This window comes from Biomphalaria glabrata, chromosome 6 (genome assembly GCF_947242115.1).
Source record: "Biomphalaria glabrata chromosome 6, xgBioGlab47.1, whole genome shotgun sequence".
Lineage (NCBI taxonomy): Eukaryota > Metazoa > Mollusca > Gastropoda > Planorbidae > Biomphalaria > Biomphalaria glabrata.
In genome coordinates, this window is record NC_074716.1 from 32,355,744 (window position 1) to 32,381,905 (window position 26,162).

The 26,162-nt window shown below is 37.3% G+C and overlaps 1 protein-coding gene across 4 annotated transcripts in view; it reads left to right on the forward strand.

Annotated features, from left to right (window-relative positions):
* LOC106074461 (uncharacterized) overlaps positions 1-26,162 on the forward strand; it is a 56,562-nt gene that overhangs the window by 12,975 nt on the left and 17,425 nt on the right. For 2 of the 4 annotated variants that reach the window (XM_056032547.1, XM_056032549.1), the window contains exons 3-6: positions 4,022-4,137; positions 8,691-8,898; positions 15,586-15,832; positions 18,361-18,449. In XM_056032547.1, the coding sequence (XP_055888522.1) occupies positions 4,022-4,137; positions 8,691-8,898; positions 15,586-15,832; positions 18,361-18,449 (660 nt within the window). The remainder of the gene's footprint in view (positions 1-4,021; positions 4,138-8,690; positions 8,899-15,585; positions 15,833-18,360; positions 18,450-26,162) is intronic. The other 2 variants (XM_056032548.1, XM_056032550.1) reach the window with 2 other exon arrangements.

Genomic DNA, 26,162 nt, shown 5'->3' on the forward strand with positions numbered 1-26,162 from the left:
TCCGTTCGGACTGTGCCATGTGGTTATACGCGATTTTTTGTGGCATCCTAGTGTGTTAGCCAGTAAGAGATTGTTGTATTTCGCAAATTCTAACAGTCTTCGACCTCGTTCATTGGTTGAGAGGTTACTGTATTTTCCACAAGTGCCTTTCCAGGTTTGATAGGAGTCACATCCTACTTTGGAATTCCAGTCTCCTTGTACAACAAGGATGTCCTTTTTCGGGACCTTATTGACCACTTCCTGTAATTGATCATAAAACTCTTCTACTGCCTCATCGTCATATGTTGATGTAGGAGCGTAGGCTTGAATGATGGTGATATTGAAGGGTGATGCCTTTAAACGTATGGAGATGAGTCGGCTGGATATAGGGTAACAATTCACAACGCAGTTGTTGTAGTTCCTGTGTACAAGAAATCCTACTCCTTGTTCGTGAACATCTGGTAGTCCACTGTAGTACAGTTTATGGCCATCTTCTGTTGTTGTTTCACCTATGTTTTTCCATCGCATTTCAGAGAGTCCTATGATGTTGAAACGGAGTCGGTTAAGTTCATGTGTGAGCTCTTCAACTTTTCCTTCGTCTCTTAGTGATCTCACATTCCATGTTCCTATGGTGATTTTATTTCTGGTATTTATTTTAGTTTTGCATGGACCAGTAGTATACTTCTCACCCCCGCCCTGGTCTGTAACGGTAGGCGCGGCCCTTGGTAACCCGGGCGACGGCCGAGCCGGTATGGGTTTATTAACGGTCATCATCTCATTTGGTGTAACAAGGGCTGTTTACTTGCATGGCGGCGCCCATCCCTCTCCATGCTGACCACAGCCGAATGCCTCCAATTAGGTGGATCGCCTTGGTCCTGAACACGTGGCCGTTGTAGTCCATCCTGGGACTCTTCCGCCCTGGCCGGAGACCTTAATCTAGAAGGCCTTTCGCCCAGTGGTGCCATGTTATCACCACCCCCTCACATGATTTAGTCCGCCAGCTGAAGCGGTTTTCCAGGGCATGGCGCTTGGAGCCACATGTGAGAGATTTAGGGGTTGGAAGGGGACCAGTGAGGCCGTCCACCTAAAGGTGCAGCATGCCGGACCATCAAAGGTACTACCCCTTTCCAATACCCCCTTATGCCCCTATACAGCCACATCTAATGATAAACAAATGAGTAACTTAAATGTAAGCCCTTACTTACAAGCATGGGTTCTAAACTTTTTAACCCAACGATCCCAGTATGTTAAAGTCAACAACACCAAATCGTCAACTCGAATACTATGTACGGGTGCTCCACAAGGTTGTGTACTTTCTCCTGTACTATACAGTCTTTACACTAATGACATAAGAAGCATCTATGACTCAGTTAAACTCATTAGATTCGCTGATGATACTGCCATAGTCGGTCTTATTTCAGGAGACGAAACTCAGTATCGAAACTCGATAGAAGAGTTTACAAATTGGTGCACCGACAACTCTCTAGAACTGAATGTCACAAAAACTAAAGAACTTATAATAGATTTTAGAAAGAAAAAACAAACTGTACGTGAACTGCAAATAAACACTACATCAATAGAACAAGTGAAGGCATATAAATATCTAGGCGTTATCATCAACAACAAGCTTTCATGGGAAGACACCTTGGAACTCTGACAAAGAAAACTGCCCAAAGACTCTTTTTTCTATACTAACTCAATAGCTTTAAGCTAAACAAGAAGATCCTTGAGACTTTTTACGACTATACAAAATCTGCTAATATACGGAATAACTTGTTGGCAAGGCAACGTCTCATCTAAATTATTGCGACGTCTAGAAAACATCATTTAAAAAGCATCAAAAATTACACTCACATTACCACATTTAAAGGAACTTTTTGAACAAAAGTGCCTAAAAAAAATCGAAAAATCTTGCAAGACAACGGCCACCCGCTCCATCAGAACTACGTCAGGTCGTCGTGAAGTGGGCGACTACTGTCAATCAAAACAAGAACGGAGCGGTACAAAAACTCGTTCGTAACTCACTCGGTCAGACTCTATCACCGCCACTCATTGATCAGAGAACATGAAATGCACCAAGATGCCTGTGTGCAGTCGCTGAATGAACTCTTTATGTTGTGTCTGTTGTATTTATGTGTATTTTTCTGTTGTGTTGTCTTTATTTGAGAAAAGAGTCCTTGTAATCACAACAAATTCCCGTAAGGATTAATAAAGCAGTCTTAGTCTTACATACATACAAGAATGGGATTAATTCATAGGTGTAGCCGGTGGAGGTTTGTGGTTCAACCCCCCCCCTCCCCCCGAAATGAAATCCCCCCATTTTTTTTTGGGGGGGGGGGGGTTGGAACTAAGTGACTGATTTTTGGCTTTGATTTTGTTTATTTTAGGAGAGATTTTAATACTAAACCATCACTTGCCCTAGCGCAGCAAAGGGAGATTTAAGTTTAAAACCCCCTACCAGGGGGTTTTGCAGTTAAACCCCCTCATTTAAAAAAACCTCGTTTCTATTTAAAAAAATGCAAACAACAATCCCCAAATTCCAAGAGCATAGCTAAGGAAGATTTAGATTTTAAACCCCCCTCCGAAATTTACGATACCCCCCCTCTTCTGCATAAAATAAGAAAAGTACCAATTAAAAATGCTATGAGCCTTGCCAAAGGGGTTTTGAGTTTAAACCCCCCTTCAGCGGGATTTGAATTTAAAATATACCTCTTAAATATAAAAATAAAGTAAATTATACACTAAAAGTCTTTGAGCGTAGCTAAGCCAATGGGGGGTTTTAAGTTTAAACTCCCCTCGTCCAGATGGCTTTTTTAAAGTTTAAAGTTTAAAAACCCTCCAGATGGTTTTGAGTTTAAAATCCCCATACAGAGGGTTTTGATGTTGAAAACCCCCTTTTCAATATTATTCTAAAGCAAATTACTCTACCAAATTCTATGAGCGTAGCTAAATGAGGCTTTGAAATTTAAAAAAAAAATGCTCCAAATATTTTTTTGTTTAAAACCCCTCAACCGATGATTTTGACGATAAAACTTTCCTTTTCAATATAAAGTCTAAAGCAAACTAGTCACCTAATTCCAAAAGGGGAGCCAAGAGAGGTTACAAATTTTTACCAGTAGCTGGTCTGAAAAAGACTAAATGTGGCTCAACAAAGATAGCTAAGACGATTTTTGGAGTCAGTTATAGAGATCGTGTCTCAATCAAGGAAATCCTTTGCCGAACTGGGAGTCGACCCCTTAGTAAGGTTTTCACATGAGGTTTGAGGGACTTGTACTCCGACAAAATGAATTACTCATAATAAGAGTTACGATGACATGGAGGCCAATACGAGGAAAGCGTAAACAGGGACATCCTAGTACAACTTCACGACACACTTTCATGGTGGTTCTCAGAGCAGGTGGGGAGAGGCTTCAGACGTTGCCAGTGATTTTTTTTTTGGAAACAGCTTTCCGCCCCGCGCTGTGGGAGCTCCCAGCGCTCCCAGACTCCCTTGCTGTCAAGAGCGGGGATTTTACAAATTTTCCACTTACTGCAGGAAGAACCTATTGCAGGATACAATAAACGTCTTCAAAAGAATGAAGGCTAAGTACGTAATAAAGATTAATTATGTGTGTGTGTAAACACACGTATATATTTTCGCGGGATAATGAATGTATACATCTCATAATATGTATTTTGTTGGCTTTCAATACCGGAAATAGTGCTTGGCGGCGGGGCTTGTCAGCAAGGGGGAGTCTACAGTTTTTCCAAGAACTCCACACTACCTATTCTCGGATATAATAAACATCTTCCCGAAAGAATTAAGTGTCAGAATGTAATAAGGATTAGTGATATATATACACACAAACACACACACACACACACACATATATATATATATATATATATATATATATAATTTATGATTTAATTTTAGCGTATCAGACATACAGATAGACAGAAAGAGTGAGTTCTTAAAAGTAGGGCCAATACAAACATACTATTTGAATATTTCATTGTTGTTTTTTTTCTAACAGGCTTTTTAAATATTTTTTATTATCAGACAATAACGAAGATAAAATATATACAGATGTTTATTCTGTTAACCATCCATTTCTACGACAAGACGGAGAATGCAAAAAAAGTGGAATTTTATTTCATTACATCAGACTACTAGGGGTAAAGTATTCAACTTCATTGTGTTAAATAAGTCATAGCATTTATATATCACTGGCGGATCCAGTGGGCGTTAGGGGGCTGGGTGGATGAATTTTAGTAAAGCATTCACACAATTTGTATACAAATTTATTACTTTTGTTAATAATATGTACTAATTATTTATATTTGGACCTTTTTTTAGATTATTTCGCCCCCCCCCTTTTGGTGGAGCGGAGAGGGTCGATGGCATCAATCCCGCCTCCCCCCCCCCCCCCCCGCACAATAAACTTTTGAGTGGGATATTTCTATGATTAAAACTTGTAATTGATATTTTAACCAATCTTAATATTATGTCGTTCCCCTGTTGGCCAATGGGGTGAGGTTGGGGGGCGATTACATCGAATGCCCTTCACACCTAATATTTTTGAGAGGGTGGGGGGGGGAGGTTCCTATTTTATGGATAAATTATAGTTTGTTAACAAAATCTATTGTAATTACCATGTTCTGTAGTGGCTTATTGGCTGCGCACCAGCGCACTAAAATGGACTTAATAAATTAAAGGGGGAAGAGGAAGTGCGATGATTGATGGTTGTTGATACTGGCCTTGCTTTGTGATCTATTGTATTATCATTGTTCACTTGCCGTTGAATTGCTTCTTTTAAATGTTATAACATTGGTGTTATAAGTGGGATCAATGGTGACTCACGAATAGGAGGTAGTTTAGTAATGGCTTCTCCTATTTTGAAACTAGACCATCTCTTGATTAAAGAGCTAAAACAAGCGCATCGGTACTGAGGTCTAAAGCTTTATGGAAGCAAGGAGACACAGCTCGTCTCCGACAAGCCCTGATTGAGGAAGAAGAAGACCCGGACAGTTATTAATTTAACGTTGGGCCAGATATAACTGAACTCCTAGGTAAGATGCAAAAAAACATGGGCGCAATGAGGATAGAATTTCAAGAAAAATTGAGTACAATGCAGGTCAGGATAGAAAAGATTGGCACACTGTATTAAGAAATAAAGGAACACTGAAGAGTAACCTAAAACAAGGCTTTATTAAACTAGAACGACACATGAACTGACGAAAGAGACTTGGACAGTAACACACTAAATCAATGTTGAAAACACATTCTCTCGAAGTTACACAAACATAAACAAATAGTAAATATTTCAATACACACACTTAATATAGGAATTAGAACAATGCAGGACAAAAAAGACGCACTAGACACAGGGATCAGGACTAGAAAAAGACATAGGAGGTTCAAGTTAGAGAAGGGCTCAGCAAGGCACCGGTGACTATTAAAGGGTCAATTTTACACGAAGCGTTTGGAAAGATAAAACTCCCTGTGTTTGATTGGTCCGCCATCCGATCAGTCTACAGAAGACAGTTTGAGACAGTTTCTTATGTCAACAAGTGGGGCAGCGAGGAGAAAAAAGGGACCGCTCTAGTACTGGCCCTTAAAGGAAATGCTTCCGAAGTACTCCAATCCATTCCAAACCAGCAGGACTACGATGCTCAAGTCCAGGCTATGGAGCTTTGATAAAAGACGAGCACTTATAGGAAGTTTATGGGGTCCAACTGAAGACCAGGCAACAGCGGGTCAGTGAAACCCTACAAAAGATAAAAAAGGACATTGAACGACTTGCCCATCTAACATACACCACAGAAGCACAAGAGTTCCTAGAAATAAGTGTCACTGATGCCTTCATCGATGCCGTTCGAGACCCAGAGCTAAAGAAAGTTGTTAGAGTCACTGGCAAGCGTAATGCAAGCAAAACCCTTGAGTACGCATTGTCCTATTACATCCAACAACATTCATTGTGGTCGGAAACTGGCAATCCAGGAAGAAGATTTAACACAAGTGCTCAGACGGATGACGGAGGTTCTCGAAGAGTATAAGCCGAGCCGGTCACAAGGAGTTCATCGTGAGATCAAGGTCCGTTGCTGTATTTGTGATGAATCTGCATTGAATATAGCGGCCCGTTTCCTGAGACACTAAAAGGCAACAGATATATTCTAGTAATAATGGTATATTTTAGTAAATGGCCCGAGGCTTTCGCGATATCAAACCAAGAAAACACAACAATAGTAGATATTTTGGTGGAACATCTAATTAGCTGCTTTGGTGTACCTATGGAACTACATTCGGATCAAGAAAGCAACTTTGAATCCAAACTATACCAGGAGATTTGCAAAATCTTAAAAATTGAAAAGAGTCGAAGAACACCACTTCACCTTCTGTCAGACGGGATGGTGGAACGCTTTAATTGCACGTTGATAAACACTTGGCTAAGATGACTGTAGAAAAGCAAAACGATTGGGATGACTACATTTCTCTATTACTCATGTCTTATAGAGGAGCAGTTCATGCAACCACTGGTTATACGCAAGCCAAATTATTATTTGGTCGGGAACTTCGGCTGCCAGCATACCTCTTATTTGGGCTGCAAGAAGACAAACAAACGGGAGCTAGCAAATACCTACCAGAACTTAGAAGGAGTCTTAAGAAGGTTCATGCACTTGTACGAATGGGATAAAAGACAGTAGTGACCTCATGAAGACCAGATACAATAGAAGGGCCAATTCTACTGGGTTTGTAGAACATGATCTCGTTTGGCTGTACTACCCAAAGATAAAGAAGTGAAGATCGCTTAAATTACAAAAGGATTGGGAAGGTCCATATGGGAATGTGAAAAGAATCAACGAAGTGGTATACCGTATCTAGAGGTGTCCTCGAACTAAATGCAAGGTGGTACACGTTGATCGGTTGTACCATTATTGTGGAGAGGAGAGAGGAACAGAGTCTATTGGGGAATAACAGACATAAGAAAAGGGGAATGTAATAACCATGTTCTGTAGAGGCTTTATGGCTGCGCACCAGTGCACTAAAATGGACTAAATAAATGGAAAGAGAGGAAGAGGAAGTGCGATGTTGGATGGTTGTTGATACTGGCATTGCTTTGTTATCTATTGTCATTGTTCACTTGCCGTTGAATTGCTTCCTTTAAATGTTACAACACTATATAATATAAGCTACATATTCACATTTGATTCTATTTGTATATTATGTCACAACAAACTCTAATCTTAAGTTTTATCATTAGTTAATATTAAATGAAAAAGGGTTATACCAGGTGGGAGGGACGATACATGCAATCGTCCTCCCTCCAGCTTACAAATCAAAACTTTTTCTTTTTGTATTTTAGTTAAATTACAAAATTTATAAACTCTGTCTCTAATATAATTTACATATGCTCTAAATTAAATTCTTATATCGAGTCGCCCCACTCCCTATTCTTTTATGCCAAATGCAATCATTAGCAGACATTATAAAAATGAGCGTGGATTAATCGTTTTCACTCTACTGCCCCTTCGCCTTTCCAGACGAAAACATGACGTTTTAAAACAGAATAGTCAAATTTGGCGACAGAGTTTATGTAATTGCACTTGATTTTATCATAATTGTTTTCAGAAAGACTTTGTTTTGGAAAATTTAGAAATCATACAAAATTTTTCAGTATAAGAGTAACAATTGAGATTAGTTCTGGACCCAAATATTCTTTTCCTAGTCGCCTTTTTCCAACCTTTACTCAATCTGATATTTTTCTATTGTATAAATAAATTGGGGACTATAACTCACAATTTTTGCTTGAATTCTAAAAATGCAAAAAAATTTAGAGTAGATTCTATTTGGTCCATTTAAATTATCCTCCCACTTCCGAATTTTTTTGTTTTTAGCTTTGAATTGTAGTTCTGAAAAAAACAAAAGCTCAAACAGGCCTACTAATCAAAATGATTCACTTATAATCACTTACGAATGAGCTTTTTAAAAAATATAATTTTTCAAATTTTTAATATTCGGCGATAATGCTCAAAGCCTAATACTAAAGCTGTGAGGTCGCCTATCTTTTCAAGTAACAAATCGGTTGTATTTGCAATGTAGTAAGGCCCTATAAATTCATATTAAAATATTTTCTAAGTAAAACATTTTTCAAAAGGTTCTTGAAAATTAGATATTTTTAGCGTTTAACCATCGTTAAGTGTATGTATTATGCTGACCAAAACAAGCCTCATGCAAGAGCCTTGCTTAAGATGAAGATAATATTACAATAAATACGCCTGATAAAGATATACTTAAGCTAATTGTGCCTCGATTGTCTGTCACACTTCAGGATCGGCCCTCGCCCCCATTTTACTTTATTTTACTTAATTTGACCTGCCTTTTTTAATAGGATGAATAATATGCTGTAGATGTCAAGATAATGCGTATCTGCAGTGAAGAATGCAAGAAAAAGCCTGGCGTCGTGGCGACGGCCACCAACATGACTGTTTTTAGTTCGGCTAAGAACACCGCTTTTTATATATTTCATATATATATATATATGCATAGGGTTGGGGTTCACTGGGCGATAGGGCTAGGGTTTGCAAAAACATCGCCCCCCCCCACTACTCCAAAATTCTTGGTCCGCAAGTCATATATATATATATATATATATATATATATATATATATATGTAATATATAAGAGTAAAGAAGAAATTTAACTTCTACTATTTGTTTGTCAAAATCAGGAAGGATGTCAATCTGATAGCAAAAAGCCAATATTTCTTGATGGAAATATCAGTTTTCTATGGATTGACTTACAAAGAAGATGTACTGGAAAGATAAATTGTAACATGGAAAATTTTGCCCTGCCTACTTTATATTTTAGATGTGCTACAGATAGTAGAGATGTATTAGCATCACATTTTGATGTGGCTTATTCCTGTATACCATCGAGTGAGTAAATCTTGCATTTATATAATACTAGACATATCTTACCTGCGACCCGCGGGTTTTTATTTGCGTATCATTTTCGATATAGTCACTGAGAGTGTTTTGTAAACAATTAAACGAAATAATTTTTAGTACGCGTTTCATGAATGAATATAGGCCTATCTCAACACGGCTTCGCATCTTTCGTAAACGAATGTATTAAAAATGCTTTGAAAACCAAATTTGAATGTTAATTTGATCAAGATATGAAATGAATGGACTATAATTAGTATGTTCATGTGTTAAAGTATAAAACTATCTGTGCGAAGAGAAGTTATATTATCTTAGAGTTGAATTAGAGTTTTAGACCTACGAATGGAAAGATGTGTAACATTACGGTATTGTCTTATGAAAGAATCTTCGCTAGGAAATCTATAGTCACAGATATAGGGAACTAATTTTTGTAAAAAATGCTTTTGAAACACAAATTTAAAGGTTCATTTTATTATATAATGAAATAAATAGACATTCTTTTGTATTTTCATGTGTCAAAGTAAAAAACTATCTGCGCAAAGTGTATTTCTTAAAATTGTTCTAGATCTAAAATCCTTTCGATCTTTTCTCATGTAAACAAGCCTAGATCCATAAATACTATTCTTCACTAATCAGTAAGATTGGACAATTACTTAGGAGCCCTATCCGTTTATCTGGACAATTGGTGTTAAATATGCTTGTTTTCAGATAACGAAAGTATTATTTAAACAGCATCATGAGAATGATCATGTCCGATCATTTTTTTTTACTTTTACTGTTGAGGATGTGACGATCCGTCCGCTGAGCAAAAATAATCGACCTCATTTAATTATTTAATTCTTGTCTGATATAAAAGCCATAAAAAGGTGTGTGTCTAGACTATTTTCCACCTCTCACTTACTTTATTGCATTCACTTTCCTAAGCCGCGCCACATCTTCAACTCGTCAACTTCACCATCTGGACTATGTTTCTGTAATTCTATTCCAGTGTGATGTTTATCAATTTTATTGACTTTCTCGATCGCTGAGACGATCTGAGATCCTTTCACCTTGCGAGTCGGCCAGATTATCCCCCTCACCTTTTTATCGTCTAGACCCTGAGCGTACGTCACGCTTGTTCTATGGCTAGGTGCTCTTACGACCACTATTTTCGAATAAGAGGGAGGCGCTAATCTTGACCGGATGTCATATTTACTTATCACGTGATTGATTTATCACATGCTTTACGGTCCCTCCCTTATTTCCGGCGAAGCGGCATAGAAGTCTCAAACTTCACCAGTCAGTGCAATCTCCCCATTTACTATAGAACGTTGAGGTTCATTTATTTACAGATTCTTTTAGTTGTACCCCCTTATTCTATTCACTTGGACTTGTGGTAAAAATAATGTTAATTGCTGCAACTTTTTTTTTCTTTATTTCATTTATCTTTAATTTGTTCATTATGTCTATTTCTCACAGTCGAAAGTGAGGAACATAATTATTTCATGTGTACATATTTATTTGCTGTATATATATTTCATGTGTACATATTTATTTGCTGTATTAACTTTTTTCCACGTCAACATTATTGTTTCTAAAGTTCTAAATTTATCATTGACACAATCTTGTATATAGTTGTAAAATGCTTTTTCTTTTATCTCGGCTGATCGACTTGATCTTTTAACGCAGTAACTCTGCGCTTAGAAAATAATCACATGTTATTTCCCCTTGCCCATTTTGTTAAATAAAGAGTAGCGCCCCTCAAACGGACACTTCTGCATTTCTTTTGCTTAAGTGTCATTTCAATGTTCATGGCAGACGGCCTAATGTAAAAAAAGAATAACGTTGTGGTCATAGATTACTCTACACTGTCACATTTATGTATGAATTCCTGATGCTTATTACTATGACTCCCTGAACTCTTGTTCCAGTTCCTTTATTTCTGTTAGTCCCATCATTTCTGGGATTGACAGTTAAACCTGAGTCTATAATCTAGATCGCGGAGGAAGGAACCTCTTCATCAACGAACCCTGAGAGCTTAGCTCTCCATCTCAAGTCAATTCTCAGCCCACGCAGTCTGCTTCTTCATCGTTGATTTAGCCCCGCCACCGCTGCATTCCTCACATTTCGAGGAAGTTCAACAGCGACGGGGCCATTCTAATTTCAACTGGAGTTTTCAAAAGGAGCTGGCAACTCCCAACACTGATACTCATGCAAAAGGATTTGAACAGTCTACAGCACCAAGGCAGTGGGATAAGAATCTGAGAGGACAGCAACTAATGTAATTGTTATTGTAACTGCTCTCTTAGTATAAAAAAAAATAAGTAACAAAATGTGCACTAGTGTCCTTCTTCAGTTTCATATACTGGACACATAGAATACACGTCCAAATTAGTATAAAAAAAATAATATAATCAAACCACAGATTCAATAATTCCAATTAAATATAAATAAGTCCATATGAAATATACGTCCTTCCTTGCTGAGGACAAAGTTGGAACTAGCTTAATTTGAGTTTAATATTTCTCATTTCCCCTTTCGACTCAGATTTTCTCGTAGCATCACCTTCTTAACCCTAGGTGAAAAAAATTCACTAAATTTCTAATGAGGCTGTGACACCGATGAATGATCATATTACTGTGTTTTAAATGTTTTCTGAATAGTTTGCATTTTTATTGCGGAGAGCCGTGTAGGTGGCTTTTAATTTGTTGACAAGTCTAATAGAGCCTACATGAAGACAGTGCGCAAAGGTTTGATTAGGAGTATTGATTCATTAGAACTTGTTCATGTTTGCAAAGAAATGTTTTAGTGTACTGCTGTAAGCCTAGTGACGTAAGCGGTGTCAAGTTTTTTTTCCTTTCTTGCTGTAGGCCGGATTTGTCTGATTTTGATGCCGATGGCTATGTCTTTACTTTCCATGTTATTTAATTGGACTGTGCAATTCGGGCCAGTAGTTCAGGTTTCGTTCCCTCATCAGAGGTATTTAAAACTACTGACACTAGTCAGTTTTTCACCTTTAATAATATACTGATGCCCCTTTTAAAGCCATGTTGGCTATTGGTCATAATCAGACTGATGCGCTCCCTGGTAATGGTCACATTGTATATACGTGTGTGTCTTTGACGCTGACTGCAGAGCTAGAGAGGAAGATCCTAGCAATAGAATTGAGATGATACAGAAGGATCCTAGGTATAACATTTAATAACCGTATCACAAACCAAAAGATTAGAGACAGGGTTACTGCAGCGATTGGACCCCATGATGACCTACTAACTATACTAAAAATCTATGGCCATATTACAAGGTCTTCGGGGCTTGCAAAGATCTTCCTTCAGGGAACAGTACCAGGAAAATAAAATATATAAGAATATATAATATTGTTACGATCTTCTCTATTCGTCCTTCTGTAAACTCTGCTCAGCACAGCTCATCTAACACAAGAACTTGACAACAAGAGTTTCAAATAACAATGTGGCGGTTTATTTACAAATACATCAACAGCTAATACAACACAATTAGCTACACTAACTTCAAATATTGTCACTGATATAGTGTATTAGCAACAATTAAACAAAATGTTATATATAAAATGAATGCGTGAATGTTAGAATGTTATGTCCTGCGCATGCGTGACCTTTCTGTGGTGATAGTGTAAGAAGCGCGAGATATTATAAAATGCTATGAAATGTAGGTTAAAACGGAGCATTGCAGCATTAGGGAACGAGTTTATCTAAATATGCTTTTGAAACACAAATTTGTAGGTGAATTTTTTAATAAAATGAATGGACTATATTTTGTATGTTCATGTGTTAAAGTAAAAAACTGTTTGCGAAGAGCAGATGTATCATGTAAGAATGAGATCTAGATCTAGGCTTCCTTTCGGTCTTGTCTCATGTCAATATTGCACTACGACCCAGAATACTTTCATAGAGTTGGTCAACTTCTTTTTGGATGGAATTAAGTTTGTTTTGGGGCTACTTTACATATTTTACATTTCCAGTTAGTATCCACGGAACATTTATGCCAAGTTTTATCAAGATTGGTCACAAGATTTTGATTTATATTCGGGCCATACCTACATACATACATATATACATACATACATACATTCATACATACATACATACATACATACATACATACATACATACATACATACATACATACATACATACATACATACATACATACATACATACATACATACATACATACATACATACATACATACATACATACATACGCCTTACTTTTTGCTTTATAATACTTTATATTATACTAGCCTGACATTACCCGCGGCCTGCGGGTCTTAGTTTGTGTATTTCTAATCTAGTGAATTGGATTTAGATCTATGTCAAACTTAGCTAATGATCCTTTCAAGTTTTTCCTTTCAAGTTTTTCTCTTTTGACACGAAAATAAAAGTAGTTTTCCGAAAAAGGGTTCACAAGTTAAGCCGATACATTCATATCAAATATAAAATACTACGGAAACTGGTTTACTCAATGTATCAAGTTTCTTCAACAGAGATAAATTTAGATATTAAAACGGGTTTACCTCATTAGTTAAAACGTTTTGTACTTTAATAGAGATGCAACTAGGTACCTTTTGTCTGTTTTTAGGGCCCTGCGGTTGTGGTAGGGACATTAAACACACACTACGGTCTTCGTCATAAACTAAGGAACATTTATGCAAAGTTTTATCAAATATGTTTATGTATTTAAGTATCAAACTATCTTTGCGAAGAGTATTTCTATCATCTTAGACTTAGATCTAGATTTAGGTTTAGAGAGATTTTAAGTTCTGCGCATGCGTAACCTTTCGGTCTTGACTAATGTAAGAAGAGCGATGAATGGGACTATAAAGTACGCCAGGACGTCTAAATTCACAGATATAAGGACGGAATTTATGTAAAAATGCTTTTAAAACACAAATTTGAAAGTTAATTTCATTAAATAATGAAATCTATGGGCTATATTTAATTTACAAGTGTCGCAGTGAAAACTATATTTGCAAAGTGTAGTTATTAAAATTAGATTTAGATCCTTTCGGTCTTGTCTCATGTAAACATGCCCATATGACCTAGATCCATGAACGAGTAATATTTTCATATAGTTGGGCAACTTATTTCGCTAGATCACCAGGTGTTCTTCAGCTGATGGAAGGCTGCTCGAGCTTTACCAATACGGGTTTTGACATCTGCATCTGTTCCTCAATTGTTGTCTTGGATATTGCAGAGATAGTTGAAGCTTTCCACCTCTTCCAGCACCTCACCTTGGACTATAATGGGTGTGTTGTTGGATGCCTTTATCTTGAACACCTTGCTCTTCCCTCTTTTTATGGTAGGCCTAAGACCCATTCTAGCTGAATTGTCCGCAACGACGCTTATCTTTTCCTGTATCTGCTGTTGTGTGGAGAAAGAATAGCCAGCTCTTCTGCAAATCAATCTTCTTAGCACCGATGTAAATCTCTCAAAAGTACAATCTGGATTGTATAGTTGTCGGATGTATGTGTTCATGAATTTCAGACCAATTACTGGTCATCAGACTTGTAATTTAAAGTCCAAGGACCCCATCTGGTTCTGGCTTCAAGGGCTTAATACTGGTAGTAGCGTTAGTTAATGGTTGGAATCTGATGTTTTGTAGGTCAAAATTTAATGTTTGAGATTAATTAATTTGCGACAAATGATATTTTATTAACAGCGGAAACATCAATTATACCTATTTATAGCTTGAATCTTAGATCGTACCGAAGCATAGGTTAAATTGATGTCTTTAGGCCTATTATTGAGATTTAGTTTTAGATCTTCAGTTAAATAGATCTTAGAGCATTAGGAAAACCAAATACAGAAGAAAGAAAAACTCATCTACACCCTCGCTACCCCCAAAATAATAAATCAATAAACCATGTTTTCGACTGTTTTGAACAACCTGGTCAGATAGATGTAGTGGGCCTACACATGTAGTCCTAGTGTAGTGTGTATGGTTGATGGTGTTGACCATCACGCGTTTTTTTTCTCTTGCGCATACCAACAGTGTTGAGTGGTCAGGGAAACAATAACACATTGGCATGGTCAGTCAAGCATGTAGATCTAGTTTACCCATAAACTAGTTACAGAGGTCAAATGTGTCTTAACACTCCAGCTTATTATTCCTTTGTTTGCTAGATTTAACTCACAAATTATTAAGAATATCGTTATCAAATCAAGACACTTTACGCAAGAGCAATATTCAATTTAACAAGTTAGGATCTATTACAAATCAAATTAATGATTGATCCAAACTAATTGATACTGTTATAACCCCGCCATGCACACCGCCATCCAAGATAGTGCAGAAGGTGCGCACTATTAGTGACCAGACTAGGAAGGATGTTGACATGAGAGAGAGAGAATGATTTCCCTCCAAGTCTAGAGCTGATATAAAGATGCTGTGTTCAAGGCAGATGTCCTATGTATTTGTCATATCTCCGTGTAAATAAACATCTATGTCTCGTTGAGTTGCTTCCCTTAAGTTATTACACTACAATTACGCATAATTTAGGCCTAAGCTTTGTTTGTTTAAAGTATTTATTTTTACTTTTCTTGTTTGTTATGTAATAGAATTTCTATACTACTACTACTTTATTGTTGGATAATTTATTTTTGAAAGATAAAAACAATGCATTCATTTTATAATCACAATGTGTATATATTTTCACAGCAGGAGATTCTGTATACAACGTTAACATTAATAAAACAGTCATTAATACAGATTTAGGTAAATCTAAATATCTAATATATAATGACTTATCGAATGACAGTAATCATATAGTCTGTACAATAAAAGCAATAGAAAATAAAAATATTTCAATTCAATTGCTGTATGTTGATTGGAACATGGCCCCAAAGTGTGATGATTCACAAGAAAATGTCTCCGTAGGGAATACAGTTTACACTTGTAAGAACAGGTTAGTTTATATAGCTACGTCTTTCTTTCTTTTTGTTTTTTTTTGTTTTATTTATTCAAATATTTATTCTTATTGTTGTCGATTAATTATTATCAACATGTTGAAAATGAGATTCAGAATGTTTCACAAAAAAATTACCAATATAGAATATAGTAATATAGTAGGCTACCTAACTGACATATCACTAATTCTCTCACTTAGTGTGGACGAAAAAATAAGAAAATTTAACCAATTACTATCTTTCGTGTGCCTAGGCAACTAAACACCTTTTGCAATCGAAACCGCAGCGATTCAATTTACAAAAGCGATTCTTTATATATCTATATAAGATTTACGTAAAAATATAACCAAAACTTAGAAAATATATCAATAAATTAAAACAACTTTAAATTTAATAAACAACTCTGTAATTAGCACACTTTGTCATGTTTTTTTTTTATTGTTTTTTTTTTATTGAATGTTAGATTTCCTCTCTCCCTCTATGCCTCCGATAATCCCGGTTAAGCGAATGTATAGATCTACTAGACTTTATAATATTCCAATGATAGGCCCTTAGATCTAGACTTAGAAGGCAATGCGCACTATTTTCCTAACATTCAATACTGAATAAATACTGTTGTAACCCTATTGCCGACACGATAGGGTTAACTGTGTTCACATATATTGCAGGTCAAGATGGCTTTCGCTTTGGTGGTACGGGAGCTGGCCATTTTTCGTGTGGCACGCTTTTCTCCAAGAGCTGAGGCCCATGTTTTCTCGCTGTCCATGACTCTCTTGGTCACCGTCTCTCTCCAACTAGTGCGGTCTAAGGCTATGTCTTCTCAATAGTCAGTATCAATATTCACTGATTTTAAATCCCTTTTTATCACATCAACATAACGGAGGTTTGGGCGACCAGTTTTTCTTGAGCCAGACGCAAATTGAACGTACAGGATGATTTTCGGGATACGATTGTCCTACATCCGGCGAACATGTCCGAGCCAGCGCAGGCGGCGTTGCCTGAGGACTGTAAAGATGCTGGGAAGGCCCGTTCTCTCGAGGATCTTGGTTTTACACACTCTTTCTTTCCATGTTATTTTTAAGATCCTTCAGTCAAAAGAATATGTGACACGGTTTCCTCTTCTCTTTCCCGCAAAATTTGGCCCTGCCGTGAGAAATATGAGGAAACAGAACAGTGGCCTGTCCTACACTATGTTATAATAGCTTGCTCGGGCCTGGACAGCCTCCACCACAGACTATGTTTAATAGCTTGCTCGGGCCTGGACAGCCTCCACCACAGACTATGTTATAATAGCTTGCTCGGGCCTGGACAGCCTCCACCACAGACTATGTTATAATAGCTTGCTCCCGCCTGGACAGCCTCCACCACAGACTATGTTATAATAGCTTGCTCCCGCCTGGACAGCCTCCACCACAGACTATGTTTAATAGCTTTCTCCCGCCTGGACAGCCTCCACCACAGACTATGTTTAATAGCTTGCTCGGGCCTGAACAGCCTCCACCACAGACTATGTTATAATAGCTTGCTCGGGCCTGGACAGCCTCCACCACAGACTATGTTTAATAGCTTGCTCGGGCCTGGACAGCCTCCACCACAGACTATGTTTAATAGCTTGCTCGGGCCTGGACAGCCTCCACCACAGACTATGTTATAATAGCTTGCTCGGGCCTGGACAGCCTCCATCACAGACTATGTTATAATAGCTTGCGCGGGTATGGACAGCCTCCACCACAGACTATGTTATAATAGCTTGCTCCCGCCTGGACAGCCTCCACCACAGACTATGTTTAATAGCTTGCTTGGGCCTGGACAGCCTCCACCACAGACTATGTTTAATAGCTTGCTCGGGCCTGGACAGCCTCCACCACAGACTATGTTTAATAGCTTGCTCGGGCCTGGACAGCCTCCACCACAGACTATGTTTAATAGCTTGCTCGGGCCTGGACAGCCTCCACCACAGACTATGTTTAATAAATGTTTGATCTTATCACTATAAGTGTAGTTATTTCTAAGTTTTCTTTATGCAAATATATTTAACTCCTATAAGTAATGTTTTTTTTTTTAATTCAAAACGAGCAATAGGCATATAAGGTTGAAAAAAATCCTTTTTTAATGTTCAAATCAAATTGGATCAGGTGTGGTATAATTGCATCAGAACGAATGACATAGGATCGTATCTGACAGTATTAGATTTAATTGGATTTGATCAGATCGGATTATATAGTTATTGATAAAAAAAAAATGGTATTGGGCTAGAACACACATTTTCATTATCAAAACGATGCTCTTTCAATTTTGCTACCAAACGGGAATTTGTAGACTTTCAACTTTTGACCAATTTTATTTATTACATTTTCCACCCATAAAGAAAGTATAAATTAATAAAAGTAAGACAATATTGTCTTCTTTTCTCCATCTTCATAAAGACTTTCTTCTGACATAATAGTATGCTTATTTCATAACACGATAGAACTTTGTTGTAAATTGAAAATCAAATCCAACAAAAGCTTAACTCAATTTTCTACAGCACACATATTATGAGTGAACAGACCTTTCAGACTGAGGCCAAAATTGAAATGTTCAAACAGCGAGGTCTCGTCTGGATTAAATTTAAAGGTTGGTCAAGTTATATGTGGAAATAGTTTATTACGGGATAAATGTAAATGATTTTTTCTCCTCATTGATTGTAACGATATTACTACCTTTATTATTAATAATATTAGGCCAACTGGCGATCCGGGGGGGGGGGGGCAATAGGGGCGATCGCCCCTCCCCTCCCACTCGGCCATCCCCCAACCCAAAAAGGGGGGGCGGACGAATTTTAGTAAAAGAAATCACACAATTTGTATACGAATGTATTTTTTATGTTAATAATATATACTAAATATTTATATTTCAACCTATTTTTAGATTATTTCGCCTCCCCCCCCCCTAAAGTATGTTGGCCAAATTGGTGGGTTGGGTAAGTGGCGATGGCATCAATCCCTGCCCCCCCCCCACCATAAGCCTTCGAATGGGGGCAGTCCAATTTATTTGTAGAAATCAATTAAATATCTATATGTTTAAAACGTGTTACTGATATTTTAACCGATCTTTATATTATGTCGTTCCCCTGTTAGCCGATTGGGTGGGGCGGGATTGGGGCGAATACATCAACTGCCCTTCCCACCAAAACTCTTTGAGTGGGGGGGGGGGACGGTCCTACTTTTATGGAGAAATCATAGTTTGTTAAATGAGTTGAATTACTATATAATTTTTTATTCTGTCGCTACCCTTCTGGTATCTTAGCCGATTCGTTGAGGTGGGGGGCGATTGCTTCTACTGCCCTCCTCGTTCTAGCCTTCTGAGTGGGGGGGGCGGTCCTACTTTTATAGAGAAATAAGAATTTGAGAACACAATTAGTTGAATATCTATATAAGTTGCATATTGATATTATAACCCATTTGTATATTATGTCGCACACACACTTTAATCTCAAATGTTATCATTAGTAATATAAAATGAAAAAGGGTTGTACAAGGTGGGAGGGGCAATGCAATCTCCCTCCGCCCATCGGACAAACCAATTTTTTTCTTTTTGTATTTTAGTTAAGAAATTACAAAAAAAGGTCACTAATAAAATTTATATATGCTATAAATTAGATTCTTTTATCAATTTGCCCCATGCCTAATCTTTAATTCCAAATAAAATTCCTTAAAAAAATTATATAAAGGATCGAGGAATAATCGTTTTCACTCTACCTCCCCCCCTCTTTCCTTTCCAGATGAAAACATGACGTTTTAAAACAGGGTAGTCAAATATGGCGACAGAATTTATGTAATAGCACATGATTTATCATAATTGTTTTAAGAAAGACTTTATTTTGGAAAATTTAGAATTCATACGATATTTTTAAAGTATAAGAGATGACTTCTGAACTTACATATTATTTTCCTAGTCGCCTTTTTCCAACCTTTACTCAATCTGATATTTTTCTAGTTAAATACATTTGGGACTATAACTCACATTTTATGCTTGAATCTTAAACATGAAAAAAAAAATAGAGTAGAATCTAATTGGTCCACTGAATTTCTCAAGGTGGCTTTCACTTTGGTGGTAGAGAAGCTGGCCATTTCTCACATGATACGCTTTTCTTCCAGAGCTTTAGCCCGTGTTTCTTCGCTGTCCATAGCTTTCTTGGTCACTGTCTCTCCATCTAGTGCGGTCTAGAGCTATGTCTTCCCAATGGTCAGTATCAATGTTCACTGATTTGAGGTTCCGTTTTATTACATCCATGTAACGGAGGTGGGGGCGACAAGTTTTTCTTGAGCCAGTCGCGAGTTGTCCGTAGAGAATGACTTTCCGGATACATATGCTGTACGCACGTTTATGCATAGGGTTAGGGTTTACTGGGCGTTAGAATAAGGGTTTGGAAAATAAAACGCCTCCCCCACTCCAAAGTTCTTGATCCGCTAGTGCTATTAGCACAAAAGTCAGGGAACAGATGATGTTGACGATGATTAAGTGAATGGCTGACATATAGTTCGTTGCACCAAACATTTAGCGTATTTGAGACACTTACAAAAGTTGTATTCTCTTAACATCAGTCTGATTAGTTTCCCTATGTGTTCAATTATATGATTCTACTGTGCTGAAAGTGCACAAAAATTATTATTAAAATAATTAGCTAATAGATACTTCCTTATTTTGTACACCGGACTAAAGTTTAGGATAATCTTCGGGCAAAAATGCGAGGAATAATATATTCACTTTTTCTTTTACTATTCCTCTTCAGAGGCGAACTAGGTGTCAAAATTAACCCGGCCTTATTATTTGTATATCGTATGATGGACATCTAATTCTATCTGTCCTTAAAATCATTATGTTAAGTTTCATATTGTAAATTGCACCTTTCAGACCTTGTGGTCTATAGGGAAGATGGTATAAAGGTCATCTCTTTTTGTAAAGGTCATCTGTTTTTGTGGCCCATGGTTTACAAGGGTGTCATGTAGCCAGCACAACGACCAACCAACTTCACCAGGATTTGAACCCGGGAACCCTCGGCTCGTAGGCCAAGCTTTTCCTCTCGGCATCCGTGCCTCCTCTTATCTACGGGTGTAGATTATTAAATTTCTTCGGAAAATGTGTCTGTAAAAGATATTTTTAAACAAATCGCTCAAAGGGAAACTTTTAATTAAGAATATTATAAAAGCTAAAACAATTCAAAACGTGTAGCATCCTTGCGGACATTTTTTGTGGCCTTATCGGCCAATTTGAGTACCGGCCCATAGAGCATTGGCCCAAATTTCCATATAGCCAGTCCGCCCCTGTTCGTCAAGGGTTAAACCAGGACAAGGATTTTGAAAAGGGCCCTTACCATTTCCTACAAATTTAACAGTTGATGTATATCACTGGGAAGAAATACTATCTAATTAGCCACACTGGGAAAACTTTGGTTTGGCAATTATATTTTTTCACAATATAATCAATTTGGTCTATTTTGAAGACACGTCAGTGGAATTCCCGCATGTATACAGTAAACTTTAAATTATCATTAGAAATCATTATATAGCTAAACTACTAGAACTAATTGCAGTTTTAACATATCCTCTTTATACACTTGACAACAACTAAATTAGACTAAATAGAGGCCAGATATAAATCTTGATTTAGATTTCAATGTATTAAACAATATCAACAAAATTTACATCTGTAATAGTCCTATATTACGGAAATAGCTTATCTATTTACAGCTTAGGGGTGCAGATTTATTTATTATGTAAACAGTAGTATCACACTGTGAAGTGAATCTGATACGAACAGCATAGTACACAAGAACCCACTAGTAGGCCTACAAATCCTGATCACAGGGCCGCCGCGAGGGTTGTGGCCGCCTGCGTGCGGAATTTTAAAATGCGCCCTCCCCCTCCCCCTTTTTTTTTTCTTGAAAAAAAAATTCCAATAAGACTGAGCTGGACATTTTAATTTAAATGTATTTTTTGTAGACCAATCTATTTTTTCTATTATATTCGCACCGTTGTTGTACCCCTCATGTACAACTATAAACTATGCACCATGAACAATTTCGGATATATGTGTCTACAGAAATCAGACATTTAGGTTCTTTGTGATAAACACTACCAACTGATCTCGTTCTGACTACTCAGTTATGCTCATGTATTTGCGACGATTTTAATTGATGAACTTCTGCTGGTATATTACAAAGAACAACGTAACTGAACATGATCTACATACAGTTTCTCGATAACTTTAGCTGCTTAAAAATGTTACACATTATGGTCTGGACGTGGATATAATAACTTTTTTTTTTTAATTCAAGCATAATCCGAAAAAAAAAGCTCGAAATACAAAAGCCAGTGAGAGTGGAACTTTTTCAACGTTACATAGATGTTCATAATAATTATCACCATTGTATTTTGGCGAGGTATACACTACATCCACAATAATCTAACATACACGGATTCAGAGTTGCCTACAAGTTTATCCAACAAATGAAGCAACTCAGGGCTGAATATTTTCATGAGTCTAATACAAAGTATATAATCCAAAGTACAAGTCACTTTTACAATGACTTGAAATAAAACATAGAAAGGCAATGATTCTCACATTCCCTGGTGGCGACTCCCTATTATAGATAACAATATTTACGTTCGAGTCCCCTTTAGAAGCTGGAGCTCAGAAGAGCGATGTAGATTTCCACAGTGAGGTCCCTGAGTTTTTTTTAAAGAATCTAATAAAAAAGAAAAGAAACTTAGTCACAATTTTTAGGTTTTATTTTTCATATCTATTACTCCACCACTGTGTATAGCATCCAAAGTGACGTCATGAAAGTTCACTAAAACGTTTCTGCTCAGGTAGGCAACGTGTCTGAACATTTTTTCGCCGCCCCCCCCCCCCACCGATGTTGTTGGTCGGTTGTTGGCTTGTAGTTTCAAACAGCTAGTACAACTAAACCGATGTAGGCGTTATATATTTGTTAAATAAATGAACTTTAAATAACTTGAACAATCTTCTTTGTGAAGAAAAACTCAATATAACTGTTATTATTCAGGATTTAACTTGAGATGAGATATAGATCTAATAGTAATGAAATAAACTGAGATTTAAACAAAAATCCAGCTCACAACAAAAAAAAAAAGTGTTAAGATCGTCTCACATTTGCACTAGGTACTTTAATTTCATCCTTGTCACTGCGTAACCAGAAATAAATCTTGTAACCTCTTCTCACCACCGTGAGGCCGTGAGGAAACACACACACTCCATAACACCCCTTTTTGTCAGGACGTTGCGTCCTCCCCAACCTCATAAGAGGAACTTACGCGCCCCCCCCCCTGAAAATGTTTTAAAATCGACATTTTAATTACCTGGTGGGCTATTCGTCTCAAAACAAATATTACAAATAACCTGCGTAATCCCGAGCACGCTGCTTTTTTTTTTTTTAAATTTAGTTTTCAAAATAGTTTCTATTTCTTAGGTACGAATATTGTTTATATTTTCAAAGAAGAATGGATTAATAGGAATTTATATAAAATATTTTAAAGTAATTTGTAAAAATTTAACTAAATAAAAAAAAGTAAACTTGGAATAAGATTTGACGCCCCCTAAAGTCGGCCGCCTGCGTGCAATGACACGTTGCACAATAGGTAGCGGCGGTTCTGCCTGATCATAATATTTGTCTAGCTCTAGACCTAGTAATTTTAACATTAAACGTGTATAATACGAATTTTAGTCTAGATGTAGATTTTTTTCTAGATTCTAGATCTAGTCTAGATTGTAATCGAGATTCTAGACCTAGTAAAGATTCTAGATCTAAATCCAGATCTAGACTGGATCTAGATCTAGAACCCATGGGCGTAGCCAGGGGGGGGTTCTTGGGGTTCAAACCCCCCCGAAATGAAATCCCCCCCCCCCCGCAGGGGGGGGGGACGGACTTAATGACTGATTTTTGCTTTCATTTTGTTTATTTTAGATGAGATTTTAATACTAAATCATCACTTACCACAGCACAGCCGAGGCAGTTTTGAGTTAAAAACCCTCTACCAGGGGGTTTTGAGTTTAAATCCCCCTACCAGGGGGTTTTGAGATTTTAAAACTCCTATCAGGGGGTTTTGAGATACAAATCCCTCTACCAGGGGGCTTTGAGTTTAAAACCCCCTACAGGGGGTTTTGAATTTTAAACCCCCTATCAGAGGTTTTTGCAGTTAAATCCCCCTCTTCTATAAAACAAAACAAAAAAAATGCAAACAACAATCCCCAAATTCCAACAGCAAAGTTGAGGAAGATTTTGATTTTAAAACCCCATCCAAAATTTACTATAAGCCCATCTTCAATAAAAAAAAGCAAATTACACACTCAAAATTCTATGAGCGTAGCCAACGGGGTTTTGAGTTTAACCCCCCTCCCCCTTCCAGTTGGGGTTTGAAGCTAAAAAGTACCTCTTCAATATAAAAAAAAAGCAAATTACACACTATAAAATCTATGAGCGTAGCCAAAGGGGTTTTGAGTTTAAATCCCCCTCCTCCAGATGGCTTTTTCTTTAAATTTTAAAACCCCTCCAGATGGTTTTGAGTTTAAAATTCCCCTACAGAGCGTTTAGAGTTGAAAATCTCTCTTCAATATTATTTTAAAGCAAACTACAGTCACCAAATTCTATGATCGTAGCTAAATTGGGTTTTGAATTAAAAACAAAACAAAAAAAAAACCCAGAGATTTTTTAGTTTAAAACGCCTCAACAGATGATTTGACGAAAAAACTTTCCTTTTCCATATAAAATCTAAAGCGAAATACAGGCATGTAATTCCAAGAGCGTAGTCAAGAAAGGTTACAGATTTCTACCAGTGGCTTGGGCTCAATTAATTAAGTGTGAATAGTCTTCTGCCGAAATTGAAAATCATTAAATGTGTCTCAACAAAGATGGCTAAGACAGATTTTAGGAGTCAGTCATAGAGATCGGGTCTAAATCAAAGAAATCATGTGCCGATCTGGGAGTCGAATCCTTAGTAAGGTTGTGACAGAGCGTCGCATGAGGTTTTGCGGACATGTTTTCCGACAAAATGAATTACCCAAAATAAGAGTTGCGGAAACAGCTTGCCGGAAAATGCGCCGAACGGCGCGAGAGGATCTAAGTCAGTAAGAATAGCACATTAGGTTTTTGAAATAAAACTTTTTAATAGCAAGATAATGCACTGTATATACCTCAGAATATGCATTTTGTTGGCTTTCAATACCAGAAATAGTGCTCGGCGGCGGGGCTTCGCCCCGCGCTGGGGGAGCGCTGCGAACTCCCCCAGACCCCCTTGCTAGCGAGGGCGGGGAATCTACAATAAACAATAAACGTCTTCCGAAAGGGTCAGAATGTTATAAAGATTAATTATGTACACACACACATACACACAGATATATATTTTTTTTTCGCGGGGGGGGGGGAGGTCGGGGGGGGGGAATCCCCCCCCCCCCAAAACCCTCCCCGAAAAAAAATCCTGGCTACGCCCATGCTAGAACCAGTCTAGAAATCTAGTTCTAGTCTAGATTCTAGATCTAGATCTAGTCTAGATGTAAATCTAGGCTATATTTAGAACTAGTCTAGAAATCTAGATCTTGTCTAAATCTAGATTCCTGATATATTCTATATTCTAGATCTACTCTAGACTGATAAAGTAGATAGAGCGATTTTGATCAGGATTAGTATTTCTAATAGTGGGTAATGTGTATTATGCTGTTCACAGGGGAAACCGATTTAGTTGTGCGGGCTCATTTATTTTATTTCCTAGCCCGTCTACTGCAATATATTTATGGAAATTGTTGGGAAGAAGTACGTATCTTAGAGCAGTGGCGTCACTTAGGGGGTGCGGTTCACTTCAGTCGACATCATTTTGGGGGAGACAACCAAGTTGAAAAAAATGAAAAAATTATGTCTTGGCAATGAGCAGACACATCGGTAAGATAATTAAATCTCTAGATGCTCAAATATGCCTAGACACGTCTAGATTTAAGTGTAAATGACAAAGCACAACGTTATACCATTTCTGCCTTTAAGTATACCAAAAGAAACCTGTTCATATGATGTTAAGTCTGTTTATAATTTTATTAAATATCCTTTAAAAATTTGAAATAACATTTCAATAAATGTCATAAACAGTTGGGTTTTACATTTGAGTAAAAATCAATAAACGTTGGCAATCAGCTGATTGTATCGGTTCAACAAAAAGAACTAACTAGCAATAGTGTTTATTGGAACATATTTGAAGAAAGTTGATGAGGGAGGGGGACACCCTGAGATATGGCACTAGGTGCCACCGACACTGTATCGGGACATGCTGTTCTTAGGTC